The following is an 11,291-nucleotide window of genomic DNA, read 5'->3' as shown; positions in this document are numbered from 1 at the left end:
GCGGCACACAGCAGGTGGCGGGGAGTGCCGCCGTCTACTCGGCGGGGTCGCAGCTGCCTCTGCGCGTCCTGGGGAGGTACATTTGTTGCGCGCCGGAGACGACTCGACGCCGCTGAGATCGGAGATCAAGCTCTGACAGGTCACACGTCGCTCCTTTGACGCCGACGTGACTCACCCGTGCAGACCACATCAGGACACGGTCTCGACGCGCTCGGTACGACGCCTGCGACCTGTCTCGGGTCAGGTGGCACGACGCTCATCGCGCCTACCAGCGCTGCCGTACAGGTTGCCACGACGAGGTCGAGCACGCTTCTATACGCTCGCCGAGCCTTCCTTTCCATCCCAGTAGGCAGCCTGGGAACGGTGGCGGTCAGAGGCAAAGCCTACGAGGGGTGGTGGAACCACATGTCACGGCTACTGCCGGCTCCACCCCACGATAGCCTCCGAAGGCTGACTTTGCGGCACCATCATCGGACGATGTCGACGAGTTGGGTCGCTCTCGCGGTAGCCAGATGACCTCTCTTCCTAGGATCATCGGCCATGGCCGCAGGAAGCGCGGGGGAGGGCGCTGGAAGCAACACGGAGCTCCGTTGGAGACGTTTTCAAGATTAGCGTGTCAGAGTGAAATGGCACTAGCCCTTGTGTGTCTCTAAGTTCATGGCCCCCGACCAAACAGCGTCTAAGTCCGAGCCCGGCTCCGTGCGGGGGCCGCTAAGTTGAGCGCTCGCTCACGCTCGCTGCAGAGGCTAAGTGTAGAGCGACCCTCTCTAGCCCTACTACCCAACCATTCGAGTGAGGTCTCGCTGACGCTGTCCGGCCGCAGGGTGGCACCGCGGTCCACAGTTTAGCAGGGGTATTGTACATTCGATATTAAATGCGATGCGGAGTACTTCTATGGTCATGCTCAGGCCGCCTAAAGAGCAGGCCTAGCCCTACAACATGTAGGGGCGGTCCGCGGCACGCTGCTCACTCGAGGGGGTGATCTCTGCGGGTCCACCGCTGCAGCTCGCACGCACCGCCACGCACGCACGGGGACTCGAGGGACGCAAGCTATCAATCATAGCCATCAGTGTCGGCGCGCCTACCTTGTGCGACAATCCTCGCGGAGGCAGCGGAATCGGGAAGGCGGGCAAGAAAGGGAAGGCGAGACAGCCCTCCCCCCCCCCCCCCCTTATGGCGCAGCCCCCCGGCGCAAGGCCACGAGGGGCTGCCGCGTCAAAAGCCGGCGACGAAGGCCGGGTCGACGAGGAGGACGTAGGCGGCGAGGCGCGGCATCGCCTCAAAGGTGAAACCTGCCGCGGAGAGGTGTGCCGGGAGTGGTGAGAAGAGAAGAGAAGGGACGAGACGAGAGGAGACGAGAGGAGGACAAAGGGGACGGAGGGGAGGAGGGGGCGGGGGGAGGGCGCCTTGCACGTATCCGGCGGTGCGCTGGCCATTCCCGCTCACGGAGCCGTCCTTGGACACCTGCAGGACGTGTCAATGGACGTGTCATGGACGTGTCATGGACGTGTCGCGGACTGGCGGAGGCGACGTGTGCACGCCTCCGCCACGACTGAGCCTTGCGCGTTGCGGACATATCCGTGGCCGATGTCCACCTGCCAAGGCGTGAGGGAGACGTGACGCGGACATGTCGTGGACATGACGTGTGCATGTCGTGGACATGAGACGAGTCCCGGCGCAATGTCTGCGGAGACAGGGCTCATCGCGGTTCGTCATCACCGGCTCGTACCGGTTGATCTCCCGACCTCGGCAAATCTCGATCGATCTCGGCGCATCTCGGCGGCCCCCACCTCTCCGACGTGCTCGTCCCTCCGGTTGCAGACGGTGCCGGCGGTTCGGTGGACGCGGCCGAGGAACTCCATCTCGTGCGAGCCGACCTGCGGCCGCGGAGAGCGAGGCTGGCCCCCACCACACACGCGCACACACACACACACACACACACACACACACACACACACACACACACAGCCTCCTCCTACTACCGCCCCTCCTCCTACGCCCCTTCCCCCTCAGTGAAGCCCCTTCCCCCCCGTGCCGATGCAGCGCATGCGTGAGTGAGCGCGCGCCTCGCCGTTCGCCTCGATGTAGGCGAGCGTCCTGCCCGTCCCGTCCCGCACCTCGCCATCCGGCAGCACGACCTACCCGCACCGCGTCGCCGCGTCGTGGACATGTCTCCCCCTCCCCCCCCCCCCCCCTCGAGCAGCCGGCACCGCCCTCACCAGCCCGCCAGCCGTGAGCACGCGCAGCCCGTCGCCCTCGTCCCACGCGCCCTCCGCCTCGGGAGCGCCCTCCATGCGAGGGACTGCCGCCCGCGGCGTCAGCGACGCCGCCTCCTCCTCGCGAGGCGACGCTCTCTGGAACTCGCTCACCTGGCGGGCAGGCCGCGACGGCGTGCTCGAGGCGGCGGCGTCCTCCGCGGCGCTGGCCGGGTCGGGCTGCGGGGGCTTGGCGGCGAGAGACTGGCCGAGCGGCACGGGCGGCACGGGCGGCTTCGTCGGAGGCCTCGCCGCCCCCGCCGCCGGCGAGAGCGGCGTCGCTGCTGGCTGCTGCCGTCGTCTCAAGCCGAGGGTAGGCGGTGCGGGGCTGCCTCGGGCAGCTTGCTCTGCGGAAGCGATGCGGTCCACGCCGTTGGCGGGCGCGGCGGTCGCGGTCGCGGTCGCGGTCGCGGTCGCGGTCGCGGGCGCCGAAGCAGGCTCCGCGGCCGCCGGTGGAGACGGCGCGGATGGCGGCGGCTGCGTGGAGCGCGGCAAGATGTTTGTCCCACGGGGCGTCGCAACAAAGTCTGGCACGTCTGCGAGGCGGAGCCAACCGGAGAGGTGGGCGGCCCACACGTAAGTGTCGTGCGACACGTACGCATGGGCCAGCAGCTGCCGCAAGCCGTCCGTGTCCACCGGACCCACGTAGTTCTGCTTCTCATCAATGTAGTACCATGACGCAGCTGGAGCCGCTCCCTGCGTCGGCAGGGCGAGGCGCTGAGGGCGTGGGCGCGGGATGCGGGTCGTGTGCCGCGCGCGCCTTGAGGCTCAGGCTTGAGAGGCTGTCGGCAAGGTCCGCGCTCATGGTTGAGAGCCCGCACCGCCTGCGCCTAGGCGCTCACCCTGGTCGGCGGCGCGCCACCCGTTTTTCTTTTCGAATACTTCGATTCCGATTCTTCTTTGTCGAAACGATCCCCCCCCCCCCCCCCCCCGCCAGCCCCGCGATGTCTGCCGGCGCGGGGCCCCTTACATCCGGGCGCCGATGAGCGGTGTCCAGAGCGTGGGGCCTGGCAGCAGCTGTCCTTCACCTCAGAATACAGATACTCGAGTACATAGATGCCGCTTACATCTGAGCCGCTTCAAGCAGGCTCGGACCACGATCCCAGTCCTCCAAAGCATCGCACATCGATCGGTCAATAGATCGACACACACGCCCTTCGTTAGTCTCTACCGGGCATGTCTCGCGGTCCTGGACACATGGATCATCGTCAGCGCCTGTGCACACAGCAGCGCATAGAACGCGCGTGTAGTAGTGGGGCATATTTGTTCAGCCCGCACCTGCCAGCCCGACTGCTCCGCTATGGTGGGAGCAGGTTGGTGGCAGCCATTGCCGCTGTGAGCCCTCCCGTGTTCGCGAGATCGTTGGATGGCCGACGGCTGGGCTGCTTCGCCGCGAGCGCTGGGGGGAGCATGCTCGCGAGATCAGAGGATGGCCGGCGATCGGCAGGCGCGCTCGTTGCCGGAGGCAGCACGTTCAGCAGATCGGAGGACTGCCGACGGCTCGTGGGCTTGTTTGCGGCAGGCAGCACGTTCAGCAGATCCGAGGACTGCCGACGGCTCGTGGGCTTGTTCAGCGAGGGAGGTAGCGCGCTTAGTAGATCCGAGGACTGCCGACGGCTAGGGGGCTTGTTTGCGGGAGGCAGCGCGCTCAGCAGATCGGAGGACTGCCGACGGCTCGCAGGCTTGTTCGGCGAGGGAGGTAGCGCGCTTAGTAGATCGGAGGATGGCCGACGGCCAGCCGGCGCGTTCGCTGCTGGAGCGCGCGCGGAGCAGGTATCGTCAGGGAGCATGTTCATCGCCGCGGCGTCCACTCTCTTTCCCTCCGGAAGAGTAAAATTCCGGCGTAAGCGCAACTTTTCTGCTAGCTTTAGCCTCACACCTTTGCCACCACCGGGAGGCGGCCAGGGCTCATACATTGTCGAAAGACCCCAGATTGGCACCCATGCCTCTCTGGCTGGACAGGGTGGCCCGTCACAACCCCTGCGGTCTCACTCAGTCAGCCCACCCACTTGGCCGTTCTATATACATTGTAGGATGGCATCCTTATAGAATGGCGTCTCGCGCGCGCTCACCCGGCCGCCTCGCAGCCCCAGCGGCCGGGGGGCGCTTACCGGGGTTGGGGTTGGTCACACACAGGCGCCAGTTTAACGCGGCGAGCCAGAGGAGTCACACAGGAGAGCCCCCAACACGCCACATTTTCAGCAGCAGACGGGCCGCCGTGAGGGCCCATCCCATATCGAAGGATGGGGTTCGCCGCCGTCCCCCGCGGCCTCCTCACGCCCCCAGCGGCGGCGTGCCGCTCGGCCAGACTGATGTGGTTCGCGCACAAAGCGCCAGTTCAACACAGAGAGCCCAACAGTCCGCACATGAGAGTCCTCCCCTCCACCCCCATGAAACCAGAGCAGACGCCGGGGGGTGCGCCACGTATGGCGAAAGCAAACGCACGACGGCCGCCGGCGGCCGTTGAGCCGCTGCCGCCGTTCGAGCCTTGTATGTCCGTCCGTCGCCGCCTGTGGCGAGGGCAGTGGAGGTGTGAGATTTGTGCTCGCAAGTGGTGGGCGGGCGAAAGGGTCGGGCGGCGAAAGAGAGCAGACAGCAGACAGCGCGAAATGCGGACTACTCGTGTCACATCTACTCCTCGTGTCACTAGTCATGGTCGTCGCTTCCCTGGCCGGTCTCCGAGTCCTGCTCCTCGCCCGAGTCCTCGTCCAAGTTCGAGTAGTCTTCCTCCTCTTCGTCCTCTTCGTCGATCTCGTCGAGCCGGCTCCTGGCCCGACGCCCGTGACGCTGGGGCCGACTTGCTACGCGCGCTGCGACCCGGACCGCCACCTCTGCTGCCGCCTGTGCTACCCGTAGTCTTTGCCGGCGAGCGAGTGCCTTTTGCGGGGCTGTCGCCAGAGCGGGTGTCGCCACGGCCGTCTTCTGATCTGTTTTGTGGTCTGGGGCTCTGCGCGCTGCGCTGCGCTGCGCGTCTCGAGGCGCGCCGCAACACAGCCCGTATAAATGGGGTAATGGATGAACCAAGCATCCCCGATGGCCGGGGGGAAGTCCCATGGCCCCGGGGTGGCCGTGGGCACGCAGGGGGCGCCGCTACGGGCCGCTGCGGCGCCCATTCTATTTCGAAGAATGCCATCCTGGAATATAGGGTCTAGGTCTGAGACCGCTAGTACGGCGACTCGCCGCTTTCTTTCCTCCCGCTGTCATTTGTTTGTGTGGATGGAGCTCTGAGAGAGATTTTTGAAAACCAACCAGAAATCACGACTCTCACAGTGATTTGGGCTCGGCAGCTTGTCAGCCCTGAGCCTTCTCTCACTCAAACTCTCTTGGAGCTCTGAGAGAGAGAGAGAGATGTTTTGTTTTTGTGTTTGAGCTCTGTCGTCTGTGCCTTTATCTGCTAACAACGAACCTAAGACCTTTACCGTCGGGTCTCTATTTTAAGACGAGGTTAACAGCAATAGATCCGGGTGTAGTGCCGGATCAGTTGCTGGAGCCAGGGGGGCCCACCGATTCGCAGTTGCCAAGGGACCAATTGCTAAACACCCGGGCGGGGGGGGGAGGGTGTACACGAAATCACCCCGTTTTTGCCCATTTTCGGCCGTCCGTCAAAATATCTGAAGATCCTACTATAGGATTCTCCCCAAACCTTGCTCAGCTGATCCAGCATATGGGCCGTAGGCCAGGCCTGGGCAAAGAACCAGTACCTCATCAGGCTTCCCTGAGCGTCACAGCTCGGTGATCGCGCCGGCCGGACATCACTGAGACGGCCGTTCCTCCGGGCATTTGAACGCGACCTTCGGGGGCAAAGACATGCATGGGCTCCATGGCTCAGGACTCCTCTTGGTCCCTTCTGATGCCCTAGGCCACACCTGGGCCTTACCTGGCGTCCTAGGGGCCGGGCAGGGTTTGCCCTCCGTGCTCCGAAACTGGCATGAATGAAGAGGCACCTTAAAATGAGACCCGACGGTACGTGCCCTCCCTGTCGCCTTGTTTGTGTTGTTGTGCTGTTGTTCGTGCCCTTGGCACCTAGGGTGCTGGGGGGCGGGCGACAGGGGGCGAGCGCGAGGGGGCACGTGGCCCCGAGTAGCGCTACTCGTTATAGGTGCACTTGGAGCACTTGGAGTGCAGTCATTAACCGCACATCCAGGGCCGGGGAGCTAAGAAGCGCACCCAGCGGGCCGGATGATTGGCATCGGGTTGCGGGCAAGAGAGCCCTAGCCCTGGGGGTGCGCGTTCGCAGGGAAAGGGCCGTAAAGTAAACACGGGTCTCCGAGGGTTAGCCCCGCGTACCGGGTCTCCCCTTAACTGCAGGACGCCCCCTCTACTCGGAGCTAATGAACACCACACTGCACGCCCCACACCACCGCTCTACACTCACTTGCGCAGACACGGGCGATTGTAATTCTTTTTCGCGCGGCCGAAGCGGCAGCTCGGCTTGTCTGAATGGTCTTGGCCTCGCCGACCCACCATCCTCCTCTGCCCATCCGTATGCGCTGCGGCGTCCCTCTGCCGCGCCCTCGGCACGCGCATCCACAGCAGCTGTTCAACACATACGACACAGCTCCCTCTCGTCGCTCGCTGCTGCTCACTGCCGCCGCCGCCGCCGCCGCCGGCCCGTCCCTCGTCGCGCCTGCCACCGCCGCCGACTCATCGCTCGTCTACCGGCCGCTGAGCAGCGTTGACGTCGGGCGCGGCGCGCTCGCGCGGACCGAACAGCAGTACTCGACGACGTTTGCTGCGTATCTCTCTCGATTCCTGCTCAACAACGAGCCGACGACGCGGCGGTGGTGGCAGACGCAGGTCTCGGAGGCGGAGTCCTTTACGATGGACGACGAGGCGAGCGACGGCATCGTCGGTCTGCTCGGCGAACAGCGGCGCGATGCCTTCCTCGCGTCCAAGTTCTCCTCGCTCGTCACTTCGGTCGAGGTCGGTCTCGAGGGGTACTACGGCGAGAAGGGCGCGGGCAGGCTGGGAGAGGCGCTGGCCAACAAGTACTCCTCGGCGGGCCAGAAGCGCCTCCTCGCCCACCTTCTCTGCCTCATCGAGCGCGAGCAGCAGCCCACGCGCCTCATCGGCTCTCTCATCGGAGAGGCGCGGCAGCAGTAGCAACAGCAGCGAGAGGCGCCGCAGCAGTAGCACAAGTTGGGAGCAGCTCCTCCTCGAAGCAGCAGCAGCAGCAGCAGCAAGCAAGCACGCAAGCAAGCAAGCAAGCAACTTCGAAGCTCATCGAAGAGGCACCTCAGTCGCCTCCACCGCCTCCGCCGCCGCCGCCGCCGCCGCCGCCGCCGCCGCCGCCGCCTTCACCTCCGCTCGCCGCCCTCGCCGCCCTCGCCGCCCTCGCCACCCTCGCCGCCCTCCCCGGCCCCAGGCGGATGCCAGCCGCCTCGCCTCCGTCCAGCTCGAGACTGCGGCGACAGGCTACTCGGCGACCCCTCCCTCCGTCACGGTCGGCCCTCCCCCGTCGCTCGACCGCGGCGGCCGAGCGCGAGAGGAGCTCACGCGCGCGGGGAGCAGCGCCCCTCTCACACGCCTCCTTGCTGCGAACAGGCGGCCGGACGGCCAAGGCTCGCGCGCTGATGCGGCCGACCGGCCGGTGGCGGGAGGTGCGTCTGCTCGACGGCGGCGCTGGCTACGCCGACGGGGAGGTGCCTGAGGTGGCCATCGATGGCCCTCCGCTCCCCGCAGCGGCAGAGGAGGGCGGCGGCGGGCTGGCCGACGGCGACGGCGGCCGCACCGCGCCGGCGTGTGCGGTGGCGGTGATGAGGAACGGGTCCGTGGCGCGTGTGCAGCTGGTCGCGTGTGGCGAGGGCTACTTGGCAAGGCAGGGGAACGGCTCTGCACCCTCCGCCGCGCGAGTGCGCATCGCGCCGCCAGCGTCGGCGCTCGCGGGCGGCGCGCGGCAGGCGAGGGGAGGACACAGCACAGACACCTCCCACACACCTCCCACACACCTCACACACACCTCACACACACCTCCCACACACCTCCCACACACCTCACAGACACCTCACAGACACCTCACAGACACCTCCCACACACCTCACAGATACCTCACAGACATCTCGCAGACACCTCAGGAGACACCTCAGGTAGACACACCTCCCAGACACCTCCCACACACCTCCGAGATACCTCCTAGACACCTCGCAGACACCTCATAGACACTCGCCCTTCGGAGTGGACAGCGGAGGAAAGAGATCACCCGAGATCACCCGACATTACCCGAGATCACCCGAGATCACCAGGCGAGGGCGGATCTGCTGGCCGAGTACAAGATCGCGGCGGTCGAGCTGACCGACCCAGGCGCCGGCAGCAACCAACGGCCGGGAGACCCCCCCGAGATCACCCGAGATCACCCGAGATCACCCGAGATCACCCGAGATCACCCGAGGTGCAGGCGCCGGCTACAACGCGGACGAGCCGCCCGCTGTGACTGTCGCCCCCCCACCCGCCGTCTCCGCCGCCGTTGCCAGCCCGGGCGGCCTCGGCGGCTCCGCCCTCGCGGCGAGTGTGGCGAACTACACACGGCTCGTCGCCGACCCGGCGCCGGGGGCTCACTTCCGCCGAGATGCAGCCGAGATGCAGCCGAGGTTAGCCGAGATCAGCCGAGATTAGGCGTCGAGGGCCCGCTTCCGCGCGTCGCTCACCCCCCGCGCCGCGCCTCCCCCAAACGCCTCTGAGCTGTCCGAGCTCAGCCGCTCGCTCGAGGCTGCCGCACGCACGCCATCCAACGTCGAGACTAGCCGAGAGGAGCCGAGAGGGGCCGAGAGGGGCCGAGAGGAGCCGAGAGGAGCCGAGAGGAGCCGAGAGGAGCCGAGAGGAGCCGAGAGGGGCCGAGAGGAGCCGAGAGGGGCCGAGAGGGGCCGCCCTCATGCCGTCCGGTCCCCATGTCGCCAGAGGCAAAGCTGTCGTCGCCTAGCACACACTCCCCACGACACCACCCCACGCCTCGCCCGCGCTGTGCTCGCAGGTCTATCTCGGGCCCGCGACGCCTCCGGCCGCGTCGGTGGGGCTGCCGCTGCCGACGGCGGCGGCCGAGCGCACCGAGCCTGCGCGCGCGCGCGCGCAGATGCTGCCGGCCGGCCTCGTCCCCAGGCGCGAGGCGGACGGCAGGTTCGGGCTGGCGGTGGCGGTGCCTGCCGGCGCGTTCGGCTCGCGCGCGGCGGCGCCCGTCGAGCGAGTGAGTGGGCTGCAGCCGGCGGCGGCGGCAAAGATCTTCCTAGCCGGCGGACTCTGCTCTTCGGTCGCGCACACTCTGCTGGTCCGCCAGAGGACGTCGGCCGGGGGGCGTCTGTGGAGCGCCGTTCACGCGCTGTCTGGCTGTGGGGCAGGTGCCTCTCGACGTGGTCAAGACGAGGCTGCAGACGGAGCCGCCGGGCACCTACTCTGGGCCGCTCGACTGCGCTCGCTCGTTGGCCGCGTCCGAAGAGGGCGCCGCCGCCTTCCTGCAGGGCGCCGGCGCGACGGCGTTCGGGTACGCCTTGGCTGGCGCGTGCGCCTTTGGGCTGCTGGAGGTCTTTTCGCGCGCCATCAACGAGGCAGCGGGCGCGGGCAACTCGCTCTTCTTCTCGACGCCGCTGCTCGCGCTTGCGTCGGCGTGCGCGACCGCTTTTTGCGCGGCGGTGGTTTGCCCGTTTGAGGCGGTGAGGATAGGGGCGGTGCGGAACGGCGCGTCGTCGCTCGCGGCCGTGCAGCAGATTGTCGCCGACGAGGGGGCCGCCGCGCTCTACCGCGGGCTCGGGCCGATCCTCCTCAAGGAGGTGCCCTTCGTGGTGACCAAGTTCGTCGTCTTCGACCGCGTCGCCGCGCTGCTCGCCGCCGCCCTGCCCGACGCGCAGGGCGGCGCCCTCCTCTCGGTCGGGCTTCCCCTCGCCGCCGGGTCGGTCGCCGGCCTCTTCGCGGCGCTCGCGTCGCAGCCCGCCGACGCGCTACTGACGCTCACCAACGAGGAGGGCGCGACGCTCGGCTCGGCGACCTCTCGCCTCGCCGCCGAGCCTCGGCTCGCGCTGCAGGGGCTCGCGCCGCGCGGCCTCTTCGCGATGCTCCTCTCGTCGCTCCAGTTCCTGATCTACACGCGGCTGCGCGACCTGTTTGGCGTCTCGAAGGCCGACCTCACTCTCGTGTGGGACGCGCTCGCGACCATCCAAGCGGGGCCCATCGGAAGATGATATTGCGGGTGCGCTGCGATGCGCTGATTGATCTGGAGGCCATCAGACGATCAGAGTGCATGCAGACAAAAAAATGGTTTACGTTTACGTCTCGCGGCACGCGGGCCGCCTGCAGTTTTTTTTCTCACAGTCGTGACGCGGTGACGCTTCTCTCACACACCTAAAAAATGAAAAAGTCTAACTAAACACGCTTTCCTCTGATCTAGATACCCCCCCTCTCTGCTGTGACGCAGGCGATTTTACCTTTTTAGCTCGAGAGCGCGCCTCTGCGAGGTCCGAGGAGCGCGCAGGGCCAGGGGGTGAGGGGAAGCGGGGGCGGGGCCTATGGGGTGGGTCCTGACGCATTAATTGCGTGTTTCCGGTCGTGCACGTTTCCCGCCATGAAAAAGAAAGAACACAACCCAAGACTTTTTCTGTGCCTTTTGTGGTGCTAGTTCGTGCTGTGAGAGGGGCTTGTATTCGTAGAATTCTTGCGATAACGCCAGACGGCCCCCTCTGTCACTCCTCTCCTGTCACTCTCTGGCCGGGTGTGTAATGTCCACCAAGGTCAGCCCGCTGACCCGGGCCGTACTCGGCGCCCTGCTCATCCACGCCGTGGCGTATATCGCCGTCAACGCGCTCCTCTTCATGATCAATCTCATGACAACGCTCCTTTTTCCGCCGTGGTTCTTGTGGCCTCTCGTGTGCTGGGGTTTCGGCCTCGTTATACACGCGGCAGTCAGCTTCTGCCTCGCCGGACCTCGCCAGATCGGTGCATTCTGCACGGAGACCGCCGCGGCCATACCCGCTCTCGCTCCTCTCCTGCAGCCTATCCGCGCTGCGCTTGGCAGCTGAGGCAGGCCGAGTGCCCCGAGTGCGCGTCAGATAATTT

The 11,291-nt window shown here is 66.5% G+C and overlaps 3 protein-coding genes across 3 annotated transcripts; 2 read left to right on the top strand and 1 right to left on the bottom strand.

The window, feature by feature from the left end:
• Positions 1-1,215: 1,215 nt before the first annotated feature.
• Positions 1,216-4,167, bottom strand: EMIHUDRAFT_108424 (hypothetical protein; the record flags this gene model as incomplete). The annotated part of the gene is made up of 5 exons (XM_005793133.1): positions 1,216-1,292; positions 1,730-1,877; positions 2,118-2,138; positions 2,211-2,951; positions 4,135-4,167. 5 exons carry the CDS (start codon positions 4,165-4,167, stop codon positions 1,216-1,218), a joined length of 1,020 nt encoding a protein of 339 aa, XP_005793190.1.
• Positions 4,168-6,684: 2,517 nt separating this feature from the next.
• EMIHUDRAFT_454197 (putative mitochodrial carrier protein) lies at positions 6,685-10,603 on the top strand. Its single transcript, XM_005793132.1, has 7 exons — positions 6,685-7,343; positions 7,621-7,726; positions 7,800-7,906; positions 8,042-8,107; positions 8,498-8,536; positions 9,223-9,513; positions 9,584-10,603. Exons 1-7 carry the CDS (start codon positions 6,696-6,698, stop codon positions 10,418-10,420), a joined length of 2,094 nt encoding a protein of 697 aa, XP_005793189.1. The 5' UTR covers positions 6,685-6,695; the 3' UTR covers positions 10,421-10,603.
• A 351-nt stretch (positions 10,604-10,954) lies between these two features.
• On the top strand, positions 10,955-11,254 carry EMIHUDRAFT_222536 (hypothetical protein; the record flags this gene model as incomplete). Its single annotated transcript, XM_005793131.1, has 1 exon — positions 10,955-11,254. One exon carries the CDS (start codon positions 10,955-10,957, stop codon positions 11,252-11,254), a length of 300 nt encoding a protein of 99 aa, XP_005793188.1.
• Between the last annotated feature and the right edge of the window lie 37 nt (positions 11,255-11,291).

Source organism: Emiliania huxleyi (genome assembly GCF_000372725.1).
Source record: "Emiliania huxleyi CCMP1516 unplaced genomic scaffold EMIHUscaffold_103, whole genome shotgun sequence".
NCBI classification, from domain to species: domain Eukaryota; phylum Haptophyta; order Isochrysidales; family Noelaerhabdaceae; genus Emiliania; species Emiliania huxleyi.
This window is presented reverse-complemented; position numbering and strand designations above follow the sequence as displayed.

What these genes read in the sequence shown, in the direction of transcription:
- EMIHUDRAFT_454197 (XM_005793132.1), top strand. Translation starts at nt 6,696, where the DNA reads ATGGTCTTGGCCTCGCCGACCCACCATCCTCCTCTGCCCATCCGTATG. An exon ending in TCGGCTCTCTCATCGGAGAG is followed by an intron (nt 7,344 to 7,620) that starts GCGCGGCAGCAG and finishes CCCCGGCCCCAG; the next exon opens with GCGGATGCCAGCCGCCTCGC. An exon ending in CCGAGTACAAGATCGCGGCG is followed by an intron (nt 8,537 to 9,222) that starts GTCGAGCTGACC and finishes CTGTGCTCGCAG; the next exon opens with GTCTATCTCGGGCCCGCGAC.